Genomic DNA, 13,039 nt, shown 5'->3' with positions numbered 1-13,039 from the left:
AAGCTCCACACACTGGAGCCAGCTGCCTTCCCCACCCCTTGCCACTAAGGTCCCAGGACTCTGCTGGAAATGGAGAGGAGCCCCGGCACCTGTTTCCCCGCAGAGTCCTGGGACCTGTACAGCAGAGAGCGGCACAGGCAGCCAGCTCCAGTGCATGGAGCTTCCCTCTGTTGCTGTACAAATGCAGGGGCTGCATGTGCATGGCAGGGAGTGCTGGCCATAGAGGCAGCTTGGCTAGGCTGTGCTTGCCACAGTGTGCAGCACTGGCCAGAGCTGCATGCCATCAGGCACAAGCACCCTGAGCGCCCCCACCTGCTGCTGCACTATGAGCGGAACATGGGGGGAGTTCCCACACCTCCCCTCCCTTCCTCACACCCCACAGATGCCACACACCCACACTCCCTCCCAAACACCACCCCACACACTCCACAATACCCCCACGTGCTCACCCCCCCCCACATTCCACCACACGTGTGTGTGTGTGTGTACGCATGCATGCACGCACATGCATGCACACCCCCCACCATACATGCACACATTCCCAACCACACCCCTGACACAATATACAACACTACAGATTTATTTTTGAGTTACTAAGCAATCACTTCTATATAGAGTACGCAAATACAAATCAACAAAAATATTTTAATTTTGTTACAAAAGATATGTTATAGTAGGGTGACTTCTAGTATATGATATGGTTTTTTTTCTGGTTCTAAGATAGCAACTCCCCCCTTCCAAAAGGAGTATTTCTAGAGGGAACGGGGAGGTACTTGCAGTGGCAAAAGTCAGGGGTTAGGGGCTGGACTTCCGGTCCCAAGATGGCGATCAGGGGGGTGGGGTGACTGTCAAGGGGCGGGACTACCCATGTGGCCCTCAAGCTCATCAAACCTCATTAAGTGGTCCTCCACCCAAAATAATTGCCCACCCTTGGGCTAGGGGGGGAGTGGGAGGAGAGTAACTAGGTAGGGGGCGCCACATGCATGTGCATGCTCACACATGCATGTGGTGGCCAGGCAGCATGGAGAGCAGTTCTGTCAGATAATTCTGTGGGGGAGGAAGGGAGATTGAGGCCCCCATAGTGAGGGAGAGGGAGTTGGGTAGGGCTGGGATTGGGGGTGCTGCCCAGCCAGGGTTGTGCTGGGCAGGAATGTGTGACTGCAAGCCCCACGCAGGGAGTGGGACAGAGTTGCAGGCAGCTCGTCTGAGGGACAGCACAGGGGCTGGTTCCCCACTGCTTTGTGCACTTTTGGAGGGGGTTGGCAGCTGCGGCCTTGGGGCTCCCTGCCTTGTTGCCATCCTCCTGAGGGCTTCCACAGTGCTGTGAGTGAGACCCAGCACAGGAGGGCAGAGTAGGATGCAGAGTCTTGGTGCCTGGAAGCAGTGGAGGTGGTGGCACATAATTGTGCCCCCCATTATTGCCAGGCATGCAGGGGGAACCTTGCTATGGCAGCACAGGGCTCCTGGTAGTGGCACCAGGCTTCCTGAGCCCTGCTCTGCCCTCCTGCGCTGAGTCTCACCCACTGCGCTGTGGAGGCCCCCAGGGGAAGGGCAGCAGGGCAGGGACAGCGGGGCAGTCTGCATCTCATCCGCCCCCCACCACGGACTCCACTCTGGCTGGTATGGCTGGAGTGATGAAGGGGAGGGCTCTGGGTCAGAGGTGAGCAGGGGAGTGATGAGCAATGGGATGGGCAGGGGCAGAGCACTGACCTATCAGGGCTGCGCAGTGCCACAAACTAGCAGAGGGGACAGCTGCAGCTTGACCCATGTCCTGGGGGGCAAAGGGGGAGCTCTGATCTTCCATGAGAGAGAACCCAAAATCAAATGCCAAAATTTATCTGTATTTAGAATTTATTTTACTATAGTGATTGAGGCACTGGTAGGCTTCCAGATTTATTGATATATTTATAATTTTAAAGCAGACATTGTGTTCAACTGATACCTGTATATATAGTGGCTTTTCATTTTAATCATGGAAAAACATAGATTTGGGGTCTTTAAATCAGAGAATTTGCAGTTTTTTAATGCAGAAAGCCAGGATTCCTGCTGATTAAGCAGAAATAATTAAAAGTTCCCTGCAGATCTTTTGACTAAGATTTTTGTTAAATTCCCCAGATAGTTAACTATAAAATCTAGTGACAATCCATAACTATAAAAAATCTAGTTTACAAAAGAGGCCAAAGACTGATTAACCAAAAAAAAAAAAAAAGAGAGAATGCACATGCTCCATGATTTGTACTGCTCCAGCTTTGCTATATTTCTTTTTTCTGTCACTTTTTAATATCTTTGTAGTAGATAAAATTATTGGCAGTAGATGTCTTCAATAAAAATATAACTGAGTATAAGGATGACTTTTTTATGTTTAAGTTTAATTATACTTGTGGAGCTAGCCAGTTAAGAAACTCTGCTTTACCAAATCCTAATGAATTTAAGTGTTGCAGTACTTTCATAGATATGAACTTTGGCAGAGAAGTTAACTGACTTAATTTGTGTTGCTGAACCCAGTTGGTTCAGCAACACAAATGGTTTTATGCTGTAACTTCAAGATAATTCTTCTTGAAGTCTTGATGTTTCCTCTGACATACTAGATCTCCAGCTTTTCTATTGGGTTTATTTTTCAGAATCAGTGTCTCAGGACCTTTAGTAAACTTTTCTATTACAAGGCAAAGTACTATCAAAGTGGTATAATGATGACAATTTGAATGTTGTTATCAGTCCAGAAGGAACTACTGCACCTTGTGTGCTCAAAACAGATGTCCTTGTTGAACCAGTACTGGCTTTAAAATAGATTGGACATAAACTTTTTAGCAAGCTTACATTTCAAAGAACCATATTTGATATGCTGTTTTGCTTGTGACTTCTGTCCTAAAATAACAATGAACTAATTTTGTGTTTTTGTTCAGAGTTGTTCACAAACGCATGTGTTCTTTGGCAACTGACAGAAATGTATGAAATATGTTAGTAATATAAATAGGTACTTTTGGGTGGCAAGCAGTGTGCCAAATGCATGTGACATGTTTGAAAGTGAAGATTACTCATTTTGGACAAAGATAAATATTTCCAAGACCACAAGTGTCTTATAAAATTGTATAGGAAATAAGTAGTCTTTAATTTGACACACTGGAAGAAATCTTTTTTGCATAAAGGTTGAAAGGTTGATTTCATCTTATTTTATTTTATCGCCTTTAACTTAGGTGGCACATTTGGAACGAACAGGGCATTACCTAACAGTGAAAGACAACCAAGTGGTGCAGTTGCATCCTTCCACTGTTCTTGACCACAAACCTGAATGGGTGCTTTATAATGAATTTGTCCTTACGACAAAGAACTATATCCGGACATGTACAGACATCAAGCCAGAATGGTGAGCAAAAACATTTATGCTTAAGGATTTTTTTTTAAATAATAGGGAGTTCTGAGGGAATGCACTTCCCTAATATTCCCCTCCTCTCTCTGAGTGGTCTGCTGTAAGATGCTTTGGGAGATGGGCATGATATGAGTGTACTTGCAGCCAGTTGAGTTTCCCTGACCTGTACTGAAAGCTCCCATTTATGTAAATGGGAGCTGCTTGTGAAACAAGAGGAAAACATGCTCTTAATCGTTTTTCAGAGGCACAGTGAGTTCGTTCAGTATCTGGGTGGTGGAGGAGCTGGAGGATGAGGGAATGGCAAAGCTTACCTGCCCTAGCACCCTGCACACTGAAGGGAGCAGCTCCCACTGCTGCTGTAGTAGTATTGGCTCTGGTGGCAGTAGGCCCATGGTATGGGCTGCCTGGAAGTTGCTCCTGGTGCCCCATTTGTTCCCCTAGCATCCAAGATGTACTGTTGGGCACTGGGCTGCCTCTGCTATGGCAAAGACTCATTGAAGGGGTGGGAGGGATTCTAGTGCCTGGCTGGACCCTGACCTCCTCCTCCTGCCAGTTACAGTGTTGCCTCTTTATCTGTTTATTTGATTCTGATTTAAATGTTGACTTACTTGAACCCTTTTTTAAGGACTGAGTAAGAAGATGCAATATTACCTCAACCTTGAGGGGACATCCTCCACTTCACTGAAGTAAATGACAAGTTTGTTATTGACAAGCATTGACTTCTGTGGGGTCAAGATTTCACCCTTGAAAAGCAAAATAATAGTTATTTTGATTTAAAATTCTAGTGTCTTGATGATGCACTTGTTTTTAGCTGCTGCTTTGGTAGCAGCCAGAGGCTAGTTTCTTGGTTTTAATATATGACTTAAATGTCAGGGGTTACTACAAGCTCCTTTATTTGTTTTTTTTTTAATCAAGTGGCTTCTTATGTTTTTTCACTTAGTTGCAGCCATAAAGTTTCTTGTACTTGGAGTGTTTTGGAATGCTGACTGCAGCTCACTAACTTTTTTTTTAGAATGCTTATCTACTATTGTCAAGAAGTAAATCATTGAGCATAATGCAACATTTAGTAGATTTTAAAACAAATAATGTAATTCAGTTCTGTCTCAAGGTTTCTTCTAGGGAGATTTTTCTGGTTTGTTTAAATATTTCCTAGGCACGTAGTCAGTCAAAGTTTGATTGTCTATTAAATGGAAATTGAAAATCAGGTATCGTGTTCCTCTGGCACGTGATGGGATTGAAGTCTTTGATAAGAACAGCTGTACGTGCTAGAGAGTCTGTTTAATCTTTGAAAGGACTACTGCCAGTCCAGACACACTTTATAACTTTTTCTGCTGCTTATATAAGGTTTTAGACAGTTCTATGATAAACCACTTATCCCTGTGAAATTTCAAAATGACCCTTTCTTTTATGGCTTAATTTGGGATTCACAAAATGGGATATGTATATTTCCAGACAGTATTAAAGATTGTGTATCTTTAATTATTTGATGTAGTTGCTAATTGGGCAGAGTTGCTACAGGCTGTATGATCAGAGTTGTGTATTAATTACATGCTTTTGTTTTCTGGCAGGTTGGTGAAAATTGCCCCTCAATATTATGACATGAGCAATTTCCCACAGTGTGAAGCAAAGAGACAGTTGGACCGCATCATTGCCAAACTTCAGTCCAAGGAATACTCGCAGTACTGAATTTATGCTTTGAACTGAAGTTACTCAGAGGACAGCTTTAAAGGATGAACAAACTCAAAGTTCAAGTTGTGCTCTTCACTTCGGTTCAATAATGGCCTTTATTTGAAAGCTTTTTATTTTTTCTTTACAGTAAATATTCCATTCTGATTTCATAAATTAAACATTTATGCCTCCCTTTTGTGTTGACACTGTAGCTCATACTGGAAAAGCTGATCAATGTTTTGCAGTTTATTGAAAGTAGTTCTATATATAACAATGTTATAAGCATTTCTTTAGAAATGGTTGAAAATGCTTCTAAAATGTGATTATCGACCATGGTATGCATGATCGTTGTAATTGTTGACATTCCTTTTAGAAGTTGTGAAATGTTACAACTTGTGCTTATGTAGACACAATCTTCAGCCTCAGTACAGAAGTACTGACTTCAATAAAATCTATTTATACTAACTTTGTGCCCTAGTACATCAGTATTTCTGTTTTTAGCCAATTGTGAAGAAACATTCAGTCTTAACTTAAACTGCTTATTTTGTTGACATTGCATTAGTGTGTTGGTTTTAGATCATTGCAGTTCTGCGTCGCGTCACAGGTAGTAGTGATCAACTAAGTAGCATGTGCATTATGAATTCTCATGCCTGATTCATGAAATTGTGTTTGCTTTATAAATTGAAATGCTATGTGAACTATATACAGTTTCAACAGAGCACATCCCCTGGACATGTTCTTTGATATTTTCTTGGTCAGTACTGTAGTAATAAGAATCTACCCTATCAAGTTTCTGGGCATTTATATACATATATTTGTGTGCTCTGACACGCCGGAAATCCAGCGCATCAGAGTAGACTTAATTAAGTCTGCTCCGCATGTGAGCTGATGCACCTGGTGCTGCATTGCATACATTTGTATAATCAGTGAAATGCACATCAGCACTGAGAAAATGGTGGTGGTGCGCTTAGAACTAAAACACCTCTATGCATTTTAGTTCAAAAGCGCCCTGCTGTCATTTTCTCAGTGCTGACACGCATCTTGCCATTTTATACAAATGCATGCACCGAAGCACCAGGCTCTTTTAAAAGCGCCCAGCGCTGCAGTGCAAACGTGTACAAATGCCCTCTGTGACCAGCTGGAAGTTACCCTTCTGGGCACTGTTCAGATACAGTTCTAAGTAGAGATGGCACAACTCTGTTAAGAATGGAAAGTTCATATGAATTTGGTGTAAATAACAGTAAGTGTAATATAGGACTAACAAGTTGTGCTTCCCCCTGTCAGCCCCACTAATGTAACCAGGGGGCATGACACTGATTCTCAGTGAAATAAGACTTGAATACATTTTCAGAATGGAGATATTGGGATTTGTTAGTCCCAGGTGAAATTATCAAATATTTTATAAGATTTAAGACTTCCTTACCCTGAAATGTACAATAGTCCTTTCTTCATAGAAGAGTTGCTGTACTTCTAAGAGTCTCGGTTCTGTATCTGAATTGCCTATAATGAATCTGGATCCTTTTCATTCTCACAAGGCTAAAATCTAAATCCATCTTGACTGGAGAGCAGAAAAAACAAGATAGTTCCTCTTGCTCATTAGGCTGTTTCCTCTCAGAATGACTGATCCTGAGCACTACTTTTTAGGACACTTTTAAGTTGTAGCACTTGACTACAAAAATACATGGGAGCCAATATATGAAGATTCCTTTCTCCTTTTCCACTACAAACTGTGTTCATTATTCTTAAGGAAGGAGTTATATAGGGCCAATGAAAACAGCATTGCAGAAGGTGAACCTGATGCAAAATTGTTCTAAGATTTTTGAGTGGATGAAGAAGTATGATGAAATCATGACTTGTAATGATCTCTGAACTGACTTGCTTCTTGCTTGTTAATCTGTGAAATCTTACTCCCTTTGGTGGACTCTACTGCCCCCTGTCAGATGATTTTAATTACAAGCATAGGAAATTCAGGCAGGGAAGCAGACTGTTTAGAGTAAATTTAAGATGAATATAAATGTGTTAGTCCTGTTTGCAATCTTAATACTAAAATGTAGACTGGTACTTAACATTTGCAAATAAGTTAAAAAATTAATCACTTCTTATCACGAGTCAAACTGAAGCTCTGCCCCAAGTAAAATCAATTTGTAGGGCCACCAATTACATTTGCTTAGTGCCCACCTTTGCAGTGGAAAAGGTACCGAGGTCACATTCTCTATTCGTCTTCTGGTTGTCTTGTACTACTCCAAAAAGAGGCTGGAGTCTGACTGATTGCCCAGAGAATTCTTTTGAATGCCTAGGGTAGCACTCAGCTGGGTGATGTAAAACCAGCCTGCATGGCAGTGCTTATGTACTCCAAAATCAGGAGAAAGCTGCCAATTTTCAGGTAAAGAGAGTACTTGAGGAACCCAATAGCTTGCAATAAGCTACAGAGCCTTAGATTCCACTGTAGCTTATACTGGCTTTGGAGCAGCCTAAGAACTGGGGAGCAGCTGGGTATAGTGCTGAGTGGATTTTTAACGCTGCAGAGGGGCTGGCCTGTTTTTCTTTATCTTAACTGTTATCCCCACAAACTCAGCTTGGAGCATGACAGCCAAACTGGAATCTTTCAATCACATGCATCATTGGTACCAGAAATGAAAATATTACAGGCCAAATTAATGTCTTTGGTGACAGCTGTGCAACCCATAGTCTTCCAATTAAGTCAGTGACACCTGTGCAAACCACCTAAAGGAGTTAGGGTTGCACAGGTGTCACTGACTTAATTGAAGACTACAGGGTTGCACAGCTGTCACTAAGTATAAAATTTGGCCTGTAGTATCTCCACTCCAAATAGAAATGATGCACAAGATGGAAAATGTTCAGCTTGACTGACAGAACCCTGTCAGAGTCTGGGGCTTGCAATTGAGGAAAATACTGAAACCCACAAGCCCTGGGAATGTAGCAGATTTTACCCCGGGAATGTCTCAATTGCATATCACAATGTTGCTTGCAGACACTTTTAAACTTTAAACTGAAGTTCAAAGCATTAGCAGAACTCCACATTTTTAATAAAATGTTTTAAAAGTTCACACTTGACAGGCATGCTGTCATGTATGTATATTGTCAATAGAGACTCAAATATGTTTGTGTGTTGTATAGCTTATGACATTTCTTGCTAGGTGGGAGTTGTTTTTTGGTGTGTGTTTTTTTTTTTGTTTTTTTTTTTAGGCAGGGTGTACAATTATATTGCACTGTGCACTAGATCAGTGGTTCTTACTTGGAGTGCCATGAGACCCCTTTGTGGTGCTGTGACACTGCTAATGCTGCTGCTGCCATAGCAACTAGGTGAAAGTGCCCTGTGTGCCCGTTTCCAAGAGGTGCCTGCAAAGCCAGACCTGGAAGCAACAGCAGCAGGCGAAGGTGCTCCTGCCCTGTGTTAGCTTACAAACCTAGAATGGAATGGCCTAATGGCAGGCAGGAGTCTGCCTCCGCTGCAGTTGTTTCTTGGTCCAGCTGCACAGATGCCTCCTGGAAACAGATGCTGTGAGTTTGTTTTACATGGTGGTGGTGGAGCAGCAGCCTGGAGATAAAGTAGGTAAGCTGAGACATTAGAACAGTGGTTCTCAACCAGAGCGCCACGAAGTGCCTAAATGTTATAGAGGGCCAGGAGTCAAAAAGGGTTGAGAGCCAGTGCTCTTTCTAGATGATACTACTACTACAACATAATGTTCTTAAGGAAGAGTGGGACTTAATGAGTTTAGGTTAAAACTGACATAGCTTATACTCTTAGGTATATTCACCTTCCTCGTAGTAATGTGCATTTTTTTTAAATGTATTTTTCTTGTGTAAAGCCATAAAGTAAATGGAATGAAACAAGTTAACAGGCATGCTTGACTTTGCTGAAATAGGAAGGAAGTAATATCCATGAAAGAGAAAAGGAAAGGAGGGAGTGGAGATGGGCATAATTATATGATGAAATTATTAGAAATAGGAATTTTTTTTTTCTGTATCGATACTGCATCAGAACCCATTATTTTTTTTAATGAAGTGCTTAAGCATTATCTTGAGAACACAACTTGGATACATTCATCTTTTCATACGTAGATTTCAAAACTGTTATTAAGTGTTAATAAAAATTAAATCTTAAGAATTAATAAAATTGATTTTTATTAAGTTATTTTATCAATAGAAGAATTGAGGGATATAGGGTAAGACCTGTTTATTATATAATCAGTGACTGGGCTAGGAATCAAGTTTTTGTGGCAGTACTTATTTCAGTGACAAGCATGGAAGTTCATACACCATTTAGGTAGGCAGAAACAGAATTATCCAGCTTATTGCTGTAACTGACTCGAGCTGTGTATAATAGGGAAAAGTAAATCAAATCAAACGTTAAATCCCATGTTAATGTTGAACTAAGCAATGGGAAAACTAATTGCTTATTGTTTTAACATTTAACCAAATCCTTATTCATTTTGTGATGTGAAATCCCGTAACTGACTGCAGTAATTCAAAACAGGATGCCATAATTTAGGGGGCAGTAGATGACTGCCCCCTAAATTTTATATTAGGGGGCAGTCATCTACAGCTGTAGGGCCAGATCTGACCTGTAAAAGTTCAAACTGGCCTGGAGTGGCAGTGCAGATCAGGAAGCACACAGTTGTACCAAGCCCTGCATCCCCTTCATGGTACTCTCCTTTGCAGCCCTATTGGCAACTCTCTTATGTCTGCCCTTCCACTGCTGCCAAAGGCCTGGTCTGAGTTTGGTGGAAGAAGGTAGCAGGGAGTTCCAACCCACAGGGGCAAAAGGTTGCCACAACCGTTGTGGATTAAATGACATTTCAGTTTTTTCTGAGGAGACTAGACGTACCTTTTTTCAGGGACAGTCAGTTCTGCTTAAGTGGGGAGGGGTACTGATGGATGAAGTAAAATATTTTACACCTTTCTGCTTGCCCATCGAAGAAAAGATTTGAAAGAAAGCAGTAAGAAACATTTTAGTTGTACAAACTTAGATTGTTATCGTTCTGTGGCTGTGTTCCCAGCCTCACTCATTTCTGGTAAATAGGTTGATGTGTTAAACACCAGCTTGTGCATGAAAGCAGCTTTCTAGGATTTTGGGAATACTGAGGAGTTGAATAATTTGAGATTAGCTTTCAAAAAGTGCAAAACAGTTGCATTCTTATCCAACTTCTTTGGAATGAATAGAAGGAAGATATTGATCTCTTTGTAAAGAGGTTAGCTGTGGAAGTTCCATTCTTTTATTTGAAAATGTGAAGTAAAATAAACTATTTGGATTGTTGATTGTTTGTGCCTGTGTGAATTAGAATAGGAAACAGCATATTAAAAGAGATTGGTAGTGATGTTGTAGCCAAGATGGTCCAGGAATTATTTGAGACAAGCATTTTTGTGGGTGACATATATATTTTTTAATTGCACGAACTGTCCAGTTGGGATAAAGTTAAACAAGCTTTCAAATTCAAGGGATGTATTAGGAATGTATTTTTAGAAAGGACAGAGAACCTTCCACCTTAAGAGTGCTTCTGCATAATATGTCATAAAGTATCCAGGGCTAATGTTGACCTGTGATAAGTGTGTTTAGCTTTATCATCTATACAGAATTAACTTCTGATGATTGGCTGCATAAAACTGCGTTTAGGTATGTGCCTCCTAATATTGTTGGTGATTTGTCATATAGAAGTGACCAGTCATGCTTGCTTTACAGATTTCTATGCATCTTTATAGTATTTGTTCATTTTTTTCATTATATTAGAATAAATTAAAGCCACTTCACACTTCAGTACATTTTAATGTATACAATCTGACAGATTTTGGTTACTAAATTTTTCTTTCTATCCATATGAAAAACAGCATTGATTTGCAAAAGTTGTGCATTTGAATTGTGTTTGCAGTTAAAGCAGTGTGAATTGTTTTTGTTAAGCTGAAATTATCTTGGTATAGGGTGATTGTTTGCTGTGAACTGATCAATTTTGTACTGATTAGTACAACATCACGAATTCTAAAGACTATTTTCCTTTTTTGGATCAAGGCTATTGTGAAACTGACCGAGCATAAGTCTTAAGTGTGTGGTTTTGACTTAGTTTGGTATGTGAACTGCTATATATCTTAAAAATACATCATAAAATGTAACGGTATTTAAATTTGCTTTAATTATAGTGTAAGCGTTTAAAAATGTTCTAGAAACTGGTCACAGGGAAAAAGTTAAAAGGCAAATTACTGAAGATAAATTTATCTTTTGTTAGACACAAAATCATGAATATCTTTCAGCCATGGACTGATAGAATTCTAGGAAAATCCCATGTCCAGTCCCATATCAGGACCTCAGGGAAACGAGACAGAACCTGTATAAGTGAAGTGTACACTTAAAATATGGGAAGAGTAAATATTTCTATTCTCCAACTAAGGAGTGAAACACTTAGGACAAGCGTATTTTAGGATAGCCAAGGTATGATCTTATGGCACAATGTGATAGGCCTTTTAGATCTGATTGGGCTCATCTACACATGCTTCTATGATGCTGTTGTTACTCTGCCGTCATTTAGTACTTCCTTTGGGAAGTACTCTTCCTTGGGAAGTACTCTGCTGTCATTTAGTACTTCCTTTGGGAAGTACTAAAGTACAGTCTGTGCTGTGTTGTGGATGTGGTGAAGGGTTATTTTTAGCTGCTACATCGCTATAGTGATGCACTATACTGAGCAAGCATGTTGATATGGCGACGTAGCTGCAGCATCACGATGTTTGCCTGTAGATCCGATGTCACTAGTGTATTGCTACGGCAACATAGTGTCACATGTAGATGCAGCCATTGCCTATAGTTAGGACTTCTTTTAACCAATAAGCTTGTACTAGTCGCTATTTTCTAGAGCTTTTAAATTAGATTGGACAAAGTTCCAAGTGATACAAAATTTAGATATTTTTGAATTTGAAATGGGTAGCTTTAATATTTCACATGAAAGCAATACGAGTAGGGTTTTTTATTCATCCTTCTTCAGTGTGCAGATGGCTGATTGGCTATCTCCTGATTTTCACTGATGTAATTACTTATTTTAAATACCACTGAGGAAATCCTAACTTCCAGTATCAGGGAATTAAAAGAAATATGATGGCAGTAAAATAACTTTTTAATTGATTGCTATAAATTTACAGTGTAAATTGTAGTTTCTTTCTGATAATTTTGAGGTAGCTTAATTTTGTAAGTTCAGTTAAGCCAATGTAGAGTCACTTAAGCACAGTGAATGTATTTTGTAGGGAAACAAATAATTTTCACTTGTATCTCTTTTGGCTTTAAGTGATTCTTTAAACTTATTCCAGCTATGATATAGCTATGCATTAATTATATCATATTGTATAGAAAAAGAAAACATTTTCACAAACTAATGCTGGCAATAAATCTCTCCTGTGGCTCTAAAGTTTTCTTATTTTTGGTTGGTTTTATTCTTTCATGTAAAGTCTGCCCTTGCTTTTCATTTGAATTCAGTGTCTGTTTTGTAGGCATATCATATTAATGTTCCCAGCCTCATTGCTTCCAGCAGCATAAACAATAAACACTTAAACCATCAAGCACTTATCAGGCTTCAAGCAGTGGAGGATTGCAGGTGGACCAATTTTCTGAATGCTCTGTCAATTCAAATATTCAGCCATGTAGTAAAACCACTTCTGTTTATAAGTGACGGGTTTTATCCGTTAAAATATCAACTTTTTCAGCTCTACAAAAGATGCTAGTTTTCTCCATCAAAATTCATGTACCACTTAGAAGCACTACAAACTGAAATAAGAAAAACTTGACCTTTCAGACCTTAGAATAGTGTCTTTGAAGTTATTATATTTTGCATGTTGAATAAAAGGTAATTTATAAGCTTTTTATTGTGGAAGGAGGAGATAGTTTAGTTCTTTTAAGAAGTTTAATGTACTGTGAACCTTTCCTAAAAGGCTTACAATTTGTACAGTGGCAGAAGGTTAAAAGCAGTGAAATTCACAAAAAGTAGCTGTCAGGATATCAGAAATATT

At 39.9% G+C, this 13,039-nt stretch overlaps 1 protein-coding gene across 1 annotated transcript in view; it reads left to right on the top strand.

The window, feature by feature from the left end:
* DHX15 (DEAH-box helicase 15) overlaps positions 1 to 5,500 on the top strand; it is an 86,608-nt gene extending 81,108 nt beyond the window's left edge. Inside the window, exons 13-14 of the mRNA XM_006260425.4 lie at positions 3,195 to 3,364; positions 4,936 to 5,500. Coding sequence (XP_006260487.1) covers positions 3,195 to 3,364; positions 4,936 to 5,053 — 288 coding nt within the window. The 3' untranslated portion in view covers positions 5,054 to 5,500. The remainder of the gene's footprint in view (positions 1 to 3,194; positions 3,365 to 4,935) is intronic.
* Positions 5,501 to 13,039: the final 7,539 nt, after the last annotated feature.

The sequence above is a fragment of the Alligator mississippiensis genome, chromosome 2 (assembly GCF_030867095.1).
Source record: "Alligator mississippiensis isolate rAllMis1 chromosome 2, rAllMis1, whole genome shotgun sequence".
NCBI classification, from domain to species: Eukaryota; Metazoa; Chordata; order Crocodylia; family Alligatoridae; genus Alligator; species Alligator mississippiensis.
This window is presented reverse-complemented; position numbering and strand designations above follow the sequence as displayed.